Source organism: Chiloscyllium plagiosum, chromosome 25, assembly GCF_004010195.1.
Source record: "Chiloscyllium plagiosum isolate BGI_BamShark_2017 chromosome 25, ASM401019v2, whole genome shotgun sequence".
NCBI lineage: Eukaryota > Metazoa > Chordata > Chondrichthyes > Orectolobiformes > Hemiscylliidae > Chiloscyllium > Chiloscyllium plagiosum.
This window is the reverse complement of record NC_057734.1, coordinates 51281553-51292845: the sequence shown is the minus strand read 5'-3', so window position 1 is coordinate 51292845 and position 11293 is coordinate 51281553. Positions and strand designations below refer to the sequence as shown.

General features: G+C 40.0%; 1 protein-coding gene across 3 annotated transcripts in view; it reads right to left on the bottom strand.

The window, feature by feature from the left end:
* Positions 1 to 11293, bottom strand: part of LOC122562879 (breakpoint cluster region protein-like) — a 477748-nt gene that overhangs the window by 248915 nt on the left and 217540 nt on the right. For all 3 annotated transcript variants that reach the window (XM_043716190.1, XM_043716188.1, XM_043716189.1), the window contains exon 5: positions 3868 to 3975. In XM_043716190.1, coding sequence (XP_043572125.1) covers positions 3868 to 3975 — 108 coding nt within the window. The remainder of the gene's footprint in view (positions 1 to 3867; positions 3976 to 11293) is intronic.

The window sequence follows — 11293 nt, the reverse complement described above, 5'->3', positions numbered from 1 at the left end:
ATGTGGACTTCAACAGTTTCCTCATTTCCCCTTCCCCCACCTCACCCTAGTTCCAAACTTCCAGCTCAGCACTGTCCCCATGACTTGTCCTACCTGCCTATCCTCTTTTCCACCTATCCACTCCACCCTCCTCCCTGACCTATCACCTTCATCCCCTCCCCCACTCACCTATTACACTCTATGCTACTTTCTCCCCACCCCCACCCTCCTCTAGCTTATCTCTCTACCCTTCAGGCTCTCTGCCTTTATTCCTGATGAAGGGCTTTTGCCCGAAACGTCGATTTTACTGCTCCTCAGAAGCTGCCTGAACTACTGTGCTCTTCCAGCACCACTAATCCAGTGAAGGTAAGAAGGACCTAAGGAAACGTGGCTAATTGGGGTATACATACACAATTTAAACTTGAATGTAGGAGGGTTGATCAGTAAGTTTGTGGATGACAAGAAAATTATGGTCTGATAAATAATGGGCTTTAGATTACAGATGGGCTGATCAGTGGCAAATGGAATTCATTTAGATAAGTGTGAGGTAATGCACTTCAGCAAAACAAATAAGGCAAGAGAATACTTGATGAACATAGGACCCAGAAAACCACTGAAGATCAAGGCATGCATATCTACTGGTCCCTGAAGGTAGCAGATCAGGTAGATAAAGTGATTAAGGTGGCATATGGGATACTTGCCCTTATTAGCCGAGGCAGAGTTTGAGAGAGGGGAGGTAATGCTAGAACTGTTTAAAACATTGGTTAGGCAGTGTTTATTTGGTGCAGTTACGGAATCCACATTACAGGAGGAATATCATTTCACAGGAGAGGATGCAGAAGAGATTTACCAGGATATTGCATGGGGTGGGGAGTTTCAGCTATGAAGACAGATTGGAATGACTAGGGTTGTTTACCTTCGAGTCATAGAGATGTACAGCATGGAAACAGACCCTTCAGTCCAACTTGTCCATGCCGACCAGATGTCCCAACCCAACCTAGTCCTACCTGCCAGCACCAGGCCTATATCCCTCCAAACCCTTCCTATTCATATACCCATCCAAATGCCTCCCAGGGAAAACAGCCCCAGCCTGTTCAGCCTCTCCCTATAGCTCAAATCCTCCAACCCTGGCAACATCCTTGCAAATCTTTTCTGAACCCTTTCAAGTTTCACAACATCTTTCTGATAGGAAGGAGACCAGAATTGCATGCAATATTCCAATAGTGGCCTAACCAATGTCCTGTACAGCCGCAACATGACCTCCCGATTCCGGTACTCAATACTCTGACCAATAAAGGAAAGCATACTAATAGAGCAGAGGAGATTGAGGTGGGGGTCATGTCAAAGATGTATCAAATTATGAGGCATAAACAGGGTAGAGGGGAAGAAATACTTCAGCTTGGTGGAAGGGTCAATGACCATGGGCACAAATTTAATGTAAAGGGCAAAAGGGGGTGTGAGGAAAGTTTTTTTTAAATCATGGAGAGAGTGGTTAGAATCTGGAACTCACTGTCTGTAAGGTGGCAAAAGTAGAAATCCTCATAACATTTTAGAGGTATTTGACATACACCTACGATGCCAATGCATACAAAGATGGCGACGAAACAGACTACAGAGGGGAGGTGGAACACCTGGAAAAATGGTGCCCTGAGAACAATCTAGCTCTCAATGCCAGCAAAACCAAGGAATTCATTATTGACTTTCAGCGGGATGTTACTCATGTCCCCCTGACACATTAACAGCACAGAGGTAGAATGAGTGGAGAGTGTCAAACTCCTGGGAGTGGTCATTAACAACAAGCTTTCTTGGTTTCATGTGGACGCACTGGTTACAAAGGCCCAACTACATCTCTTGCTCAGGCAGCTGAGAAAATTTGGCATGACAGCAAATACCCTTGCCAACTTTTATAGGTGTGCCATCAAGAACATCCTGTCTGCATTTATCACTACCCTGGTCTGGTAACTGTACCATTCAAGATTGGAGACGGTTACAGAGAGTGGTGAACTCAGCCCAGACAAAGGCCAACCTCCCATCTATAGAATCCATCCACCAGGCCCACTGTCAAGGAAAGGCTGCCAGCATTCTCAAAGATCCATCCCACCCTGGCAATGCTTTTCTACAACCTCTGCTATCCAGAAGGTACAGAAGCCTGAACACATGCACCAACTGGTTTTGAAACAGTTTCTACCCTACTGTTGTTAGAATACTGAATGGACTCTCAAACTCTTAGCATTCACCTATATCTGTATATTTCTTGTTTTTGCCGGTTTACCTACTATTTACTTATCTATGCTATTTAACTATGTGATCTCCCTGTATTGCTCACAAGACAAAGCTTTTCACTGGGCCTCAGCATACGTGACAATAAATTCAATTCAATTCCATTCAAAATGCTAGAAGATAGATTAGAATGCTAGGCGATTATTTTTGACCAATACAGATTCAACAGACAAAAGAACTTTCTCTGTGCTGATACTAAGAGCGACTGCCCGTGACATCAAGGTAGTACTCGACCAAGTTTGGCATCAAGAAGTCAAGTAAAACTGACATCAGTAAAGATGAGGGGGAGAATTCCACACTGGTTGCAGTCGTAGCTAACATAGTAGAAGATGGCCGTGGTTGTTGGGAGTCAATCTTAGCTCCAGGACATCACTATAGGAATTTCTTAGGGAAATAGTCTCAGTTCAAATGTCTTGAGCTACGTGGGGTGAATTGAATTGAAGATTGGCATGTGACACTGGAGACTTGAGGAGAGGCTGAGATGGATTATCCACTTGGTACTTCTGGCTGAAGATGGATACAAATGCTTTATCTCTGGTATTAATGTGGTGAGCTACCCCATTATTAAGGTCATGTTTATTTGCAAAGCCTCTTCTTCCTGTTAGTTGCTTAATTGTTGATCCGACCACTATTCACAACTGGCAATGGCTGGTCTGCAGAGCTTACATCTGTTCCGTCAGTTGTATGATCATTTATCCTTTTAATATATGCTTCCATTATTTGACATGTTTTAAACTGATATATATCTTCTGTTTTCCAAGAATGACAGCGAATCTCATTTAAACATTCAAGGTTGGGAAAGGGCCTGGCTGGGAAATGCAAAATAAGTCAACATAATTTTTGGATATGGAGCTTATCATTTAGGAACAAGATAAAGAGAAATATTAAAAGGATTGTGAATCTTTGGAATTCTCCACCCTAGCGGTCTGCGGAATTCATTACCACAGAAAGCTATGGAGGCCATGTCACTAAGTATATTTAAAACAGAGGTAGATACATTCTTGATTACCAAAGGGATCGAAGGTTACGGGGGAAAGCAGGAAATAGAGTTGAAAAACCTATCAGCCATGTTTGAATGGCGGAGCAGATTCAAAGGGCCAAATGGCCTAATTTCTGCTCCTATGTCTCATGGTCTTAAGGCCTAAGGGTGCACAATAATTGAATATACTTAAAGCTGAGATAGGTGAAACTTTTGGTCTCTCAGAATCTGGGAATCAGGCAACAGGGAGAAAAGTAGAGTTGAAGCTCAAGATCATCTAAGATTATAATGAATACCAGCATGAAGGGCCATATGATCACCCTCTGTTCCTATTTCTTATGCTCTTAGAACGACAAGCGTAGCAAATGCATGGGATAAGACTGCCAGAAAGTGACCGTAACACACAATCATTTGAGTTTTAAATTGCTCTATCAAAGAACTGTATTGACCAAATATATTAAAGATCTCATTTTGTGCTGGTAACCTCATTCTTTCAGTCTTTTCTCTTCTCTCAAGTACACTGACTCAAGCACGTTTCATGCTTCCTCACAACTCACGTTTTTCTTTTCTGCGCTTGAATGGTTCAAATTATAAATAAAATGTATCTAATAATTAATTGTAGACAGTACCTCGGAAATTTCTGAAAACTGCGTGTTGGCTTGGCAACACTTCTCTGCTGTCTCCACAGCGACTTCATAGTTATCCACAAATGCTCTGTATACCCCAAGTTGGCTGGCCTGAAAAAAATATATAACAAAGTTGATCACGTTTTAAACTGCTCTATTTACCAGTTAGAATGAAATAATATGCACTTATTTACAATATCTCAAAACATTTTACATTTTCTGTTCATATTTCAGATTTCCAGCGCCTACAGAATTTTAGCTTTGTCAATCTCATTACTTCTTTTGAGTCACAAAGTGCAAAGTTCAAGTTCTGCTCCAGGATTTCAGTGCAAAAATCAAAACTAACACTCTAATTCAGTACTGAGTGTTGCCCTGGCAAATTTGCCATATTCCCATTAAAGCCCATCTGACTGCTTTGGTAGATGGCACTGTTCCAAAGAAAAGCAGAGGCATTTTCTCCACTGTCCTGGCTAATAGTCATCACTTTATAAACGTTATAAAAACAAATTGAATAATCATTATACAAAATATAGCAGATGCTCAATATCAGAAATAAAAATTTGAAAGTGTTGGAAATATTCAGCAAGTCTGGCAGCATCTGTAGAGCCAGAAACAAACACAGTTAATGTTCTGAGTCAAATATATGCCGAAATGTGATCCCAATCAATCACATTTGACTTGAAATGCTAAATGCTACTCTTTCCACAGATGGTGCCATAACTACTGAGTTTTCTAGCACAATCTGTTTTTATTGCAGTTTATGGGAGCTTGCTGTACCAAAGTGGCTGCTATTTCCTCCATTAAAATTGCACTTCAAAATAAATTTCATTGGCTGAAACACTTTGAGATATCCTACTGCTGTGAAACCCTTTATTACAGGTGCAATCTTTTTACAATCACTATCGTTCGATTGAAAAATGCGGCAGCCAAGCAAGGAAGGCAAATGCAACTTTGGGCATTTATTTTGAGATGACTATAAAAGCAGGGATGTACTTCTCAGGCTTTATAAGGCTCCAGTCAGGTCATATTTGGAGTACTGTGTGCAGTTTTGGGCCCCATATCTCAGGAAGAATGTACTGGGCCTGGAGTAGGTTCAGAGGATGGTCACGAGGATGGTCCCAGGAATGAAAAGCTTTGCATATGAGGTACGTTTCAGGACTCTGGGTCTATATTCAATGGAGTTTAGAAGGATGAGGGGGGGGGGGATCTAATTGAAACTTACACAATACTGAATAGCCTGGACAAAGTGGATGTTGGGAAGATGTTTCCATTGGTTGGAGAGACTAGGACCTAAGGGCACAGCCTTAGAGTAAAGAGAAGACCTTTTAGAACAGAGATAAGGAGATACTTCTTCAGCCAGAGATTGGTGAACCTATGGAATTCATTGCCACAGAAGGCGATGGAGGCCATGTCATTGAGTATATTTAAGACAGAGATAGATAGGTTCTTGATTTGTCAAGGGAATTAAGGGTTATGAGGAGAAAGTGGGAGAATGGGGTTGAGAAACCTATCAGCCATGATTGGATCGTGGAGCAGATTCGATGGGCTGAATGGCCCAATTTCTGCTCATATGTCATTTTGTGTAAAATAAGCTAATGTGATGAATAACTAATTGCTGTAAACTGGATGAATTGGTTGAGGAATAAACATTGGCCCAATGCTGAGAGAGATCTCCAACCAAGTGATATTTATGCCCATGTAACCAATCTATAATAGTTCAATATGATACCTGAAAAACGACATTCCCAGCAATGCAGAACACCTTACTATTTGACTGAACTGTCAGTCTAGTTGCACCATTTGCAATACAAGTTAGGCTATTAGTGGAACCTGGCACAGCCCTCTGAAATACAAGCAATAACTGCTTTGATAGCAATTTTAAAGATAGTTTTGAAATGTATGGTAGGCTTCAATATGGTCATATGTTGGTGAGAGATAGAAGCAATCCATGTGGCTCTTAGTTTTGTTAAATATATATGCTATATTTAGCATGAACTAGAGCACAAATATTATGAGCAAAAGTATCAATATTCAGCTTCCTTCATCAGAGCTACAATAGAATGTAAATATACAAGGACATATACAGTAAAGGCAGGGAACAACATATCAACACAAGAATTCATCAAAGAGAAAATAACAGCATTTAAATCTTCTTCAGATAAACCTAATATATTTTGGATAGTTGCTTCTTGTACACATTTATTCTTTTTATTACATCTGTTTAATTAACATTTTAAAATTCCAAGTGTTTACTTAATCTAACTTGTTCTGCAAAACAACAACAGTATAAAATTACTGTTAAAAAGCTGGGTAGAATAATCATGAATTGAACAGCAGTGTGTAGCTCCTTTAAGAGGTGAAATGCTTTTTATACTTAGAGTTAAACAGAGAAGAATTCTGTTAGCAGATGGGGAATAGTACAGATAGCTTGAAAATGGAAACATGCAACAATTGGATTTGTTAATGGATACCTTCAGGTTTGTTTTGACAATGAGTTTTACTTTGGCCAATTAATTTAAACCAAACACTCAGCAATTCAAAGCCAATTGAATTTTAAAACTGATGGCATTGACAGCTGGAAACCAATCACATTGCAAGAATTTGGTCCATCATCAGTAGCATTTAACAAATTGTTTTTATTTGAAAATTGAGGATGAGCCAACTGTCATCTGAAGAAGAGAGCAAACTCACCATCTGAGAAAGAAATCGCCATGCTCTCAAAAAAACACTACCGATAAAGGTTAAAAATCACACACTAGGTTATAGTCCAACAGGTTTATTTGGAAGTACAAGCTTTCAGAGTGCTGCTCCTTCGTCAGATAGGTATTGGAGCAGGGTTTGTGTCCGATGATCCTGCTCCACTAGCTACCTGACGAAGGAGCAGCACTCCGAAAGCTTGTACTTCCAAATAAACCTGTTGGACTATAACCTGGTATTGTGAGATTTTTAACTTTGTCCACCCCAGTCCAACACCGGCAACTCCACATCACATCTATAAAGGTATATGGTACGTCTAGCAAACATTCTTGACTTTAGAAAATGACTGAGTAGGCATTTCGGAAAGAGGAAGATGACAGAAGAAGAAGACAGAAGAAGATATAGATAGTTCAGAAGGATCCATTCCATGTGATCTTTGAGAGACTAAGTTTTAATTTATTGTTCTTATTAATATTCTCATTCAAATGGGATCTGTGTTATAGAAACAGCATACCAACAGAATTTTGTTTTATTAGGGAAGTAGTAGTTAGAAGAGACTTATTTTGTTTGTTAGTAATTCTGTTAATTTGTTCTCTGTTGGAGTTAGATAAATAAATTGTTACTTGTTAATTGTAGAGTGAGTGAAAGGATTTCATTCCATTTAACCACTCCTTTATAACAGATTGTGGGAGTGAGAGGTAGCTTATACCATTTGTCACACTTCTTTATCAGATTACAAGGCAAGGTACTCCACTCTGAGTGTTTCAGTTTTAATTATCAGAGGGGTGTCAACCTCCACTTCATAACGTTTCACAACCTATCCATTGTTTTGTCCTTATCGAGTGAAGATCTCAATTTATCTAAAAGTAAAAATGCTGTGTTGGAACAGAAAAAAAGATGAATATGATGCACTTTAAAACACTGTTACAATCTATTTAGTGATGCTCTTTCTTATATACAGCAAAATATAATCCCCAACCATAACAGGAGAGCCTTCTAATGCAATTAAATAATATTCCATCCTATGTCGCTAAATGGATGAAGGTCCATTCACAGGGTCTAGGTGACTTCTTACAGAACTACGTAGAGTCTCAGAGATCAAATCAAGGAAATGAGTTGAGTTAATGTTTACAAGTGGTAGAACTGGAGCATGGGACTGGAAAACTAGCTTTCCTGCAACTGAAGTGATCACTTATGCCTCTGAGAATTTATATTTTGATGGTCCATCAGAACCTTAATTGCCTCAAAATTGCTTTTTTTAAATTTCTGACACTTTCAAATTAGCAGTGAGGGGCTGAAAAGGAGTGAGATGATACTGTAGCTCTAATAACAGACTCTAGCGTCACCAGGATGGAGAGCATTTCTTGCCCACCGTTAACTGCAGAGTGGCTTGCTCAGCCATTTAACAGTCAACACCTCATGTGCGTGGAATCATATGGAGGCTTGACCATGGAAAGATGGCAGATTTCATTCTCTAAAGCATTTTAACCACTTTCAGCCAAACATGATTATCCTTCATCACCTCATTTTGAAGTTCCCAACTGACTTGCAACCAAAGTTCGAGTTCATGGAACAGAAGCATCCCATGAATAATCTATTTCATAAAACTGAGAAATCCACTTCCTCCAGTGTCACTCAGTTAACTTTATCTCCATGTACTGTCCTTTTCACTCCATAGGCTTTGCTGTCATCTACCATTTTATCCATTTTATTTTTGAAATTCATATTATTAACATTGTTAACATTTTCAAATTGTAATCAATTTCAAATTTGGCTAAGTGGCTATTAACATTGCCCCAGATTATCATTTCTCAAAACTTTCCCACCACTGAACCAACAGACCTATAATCACTAGGTTTATCTTTACATCAATTTTTTTAAAAAGGGATTTTGTGAAAATTCAAACCTCTGGCACTTCAGGAAGTTTGGAAGGTCATGACAAGTACCTCCATAATTTTCATTCTTACGACCTTCAGTAATCTCAGATGCATATGATTTGTCATTGTTATTCCTTATTGTTTATTAGCTAAGTAAAGCTAACCTTTCTAATATCTCTTGCCAATTTTTAGCCCATCTAATTTCTTAACTCCTTACTCTCTCACGATGACTTGACAGTATGTTTTTCCTTGGTAAAGACTGATGCAAGGTATTTATTTAGTACCTCAGCCATACCTTCTTTGTAAATCCCTTTGCCTCTACCTTTTCAGAATCCCAAGTGGAACTTTGTGAAAGGCTTTGTTGAATTCTATATAAACTACATCAACTGCATTACACGTCTACACACGACGTCACGTCCTCAAAAAATTCAATCCAATATGCGAGGCATGGTCTCCCTTTGACAAAGCCAAGCTGATTATCCTTGATCAATTCTTAACTCTCTCCAAACAGAGACTAATTCCCTCCTACAGAATTTTCCTCAATAGTTTTCCTAGCACAAACGAGAGACTCACTGGTCTGTAATTCCCAGGTTTATCCCTACCATCCTTCTTGAAAAGTGGAGCTATATTAGCTGCCATGCAGTTCTCTGACATCACTCCTCTGCCACCACTCCTCTGCCCAGGGGGGAGTTAAGAATTTAGGTCAGGGCCCCTGTGTTTTCCTTCCTCGCCTCCCAATGGTAGCCTGGGATACAATTCATCTGGACCTCAATTATCTATTTTTAAGCTTGCCAAAACCTCCAATATATATTCACTCCCTATGTCAATCTGCTCAAGAACCTCATAGATCCCCCTTCCCAAATTCTTAGATTAGATTGGATTCCATACAGTATGATAACAGGCCATTTGCACAACAAGTCCACACTGGCCCTCCGAAGAGTAACTCACCCAGACCCATTCCCCTACCCTATATTTACCCCTGACTAATGCACCTAACACTATGGGCAATTTAGCTTGGCTAATTCACCTGACCTGCACATCTTTGGATTGTGGGAGGAAACCAGAGAACCCAGAGGAAACCCACGCAGACATGGGGAGAATGCGCAAACTCCACACAGACAGTCGCCCAAGGCAGGAATCAAACCTGGGTCCCTGGCACTGTGAGACAGCAGTGCTAATGACTGAGCCACCGTGCCACCTGAAATTCTGCACCTACATCCTCCTTCACCCGAGTGAAGACAACACTTTACCAATGTCCTCTTGGTCCACACACAGGTTGCCCCCTTGGTCCCTAATAGGTCCCTGGTTATCCACTTTCACTTAATATACTCACTGAATTTCTTGGGATTCTCCCTTATTTTAGCCACTCATGTTTATGCATGAACTCTCTTTGATCTCCTGATTGTGTTCTAAAGATCCACATTGCACTTTCTATATTCCACCAGGTCCTCCAATTATTTGCTGCTAATAGCTTCTCTTTTTCTTCTTATCTAGCCGTGAACATGCTTAGACGTTCAGGATTCTCTGGGCTTGTTGCTTCTACATTTCATCCAAAAACGAATGATTTTGGGCCTGCATTATACACATTTCCTTTTTGAACCATGCCTCACCCTGGTTTTCCCCACAAGTAACTGTTCTTAGTTGGGCCAAATCTTGTCTCATTTTAATGAAATCTGCCCTTCCCCCAATCCAAAACCCTTTTTTTTTGCAAACTACCTTCATCCTTTTCCATAATAAACTTAATTTGTATGGTGTTATGCTCACGATCACAAAAATGCTCCCACAATACCATCTCAACCAGCTATTCGTTTTGCTCTTCAGAATTAGGTTCAGCACTCTGCCACCTCTTGTTGAACTTTCTCTGCATTGACATAAAAGGTTCCCCTGAATGTATGACTATAAATCTGTCCTCTCTAAACTCTTTCAAGTATAACTGTTCCAATTAATGTTTTATAAATTGAAAACCCCAAAATAATTACCTTATTTTTATTATTATTACACACCACTGTGAAATATCAAATATATACACCCACTACTGCCCAATGACAGTTTGGAAGCCTACAATAAACTTTCAGCAATGTGACTGTTCCCTTTTTATTCCGAAGCACTACCCACTAACCCTCATTTGAAGTATCTCCCAAAATACTGTGCCTCCTTACCGCAGTTATTGAGTCCTTCATTAGTTATGCAACACCACCTCTCTTATAACCTTCCTGTCTCACCTAAAGATTCTACACCCTGTAATGCTGATTTGTCAGCTCTGCCCCTCCCTCAACTACATATCAGTGATGGCAACAAGATCATGAGTCAATCCATTCCAATCCCAAATTGCTATTGAGGTGGTGAGTGACTGCCTTCTTGAATGCTGCAGTCCTTGGGGTGCAGGGAGATGCATCATGTTGTTTGGGAAAGAGTTCCAGGATTTTGACCCTGAATTAAAGGAATATAGATGATAGACAGGCAATGCGGACATTGATGAGTTACTCAGTGCAGAACTCCCAGTCTCTGATCTGCTATTGCAGCCAACCGTCTTAATTAATTTCTAGGTAGATAGCTGGCCTTGTTGAAAATGGTAGAATCCTTAGTTCTGGACAGAAGGTCTGGATTCATGGAGCTGGAGCTGCTTCTGAACATCTGATCAAGTTGATTGAAAATACTTGTTGAGTGGGGAGAATTGGTGGGACTGACATATGAAAGAAGCTGCTAATCAACTCAATGCACAAAGAAAGGTGTCTGGTTTCTGTCTCACCAACTGCCTTGGATCTAAATTTATATGTCTGGTGTAAATCTATCTAGTTGCCCGAACTTATCAACTAAAAATTTACACTAATTGAGATGGGTCAATCAGCTGTTTA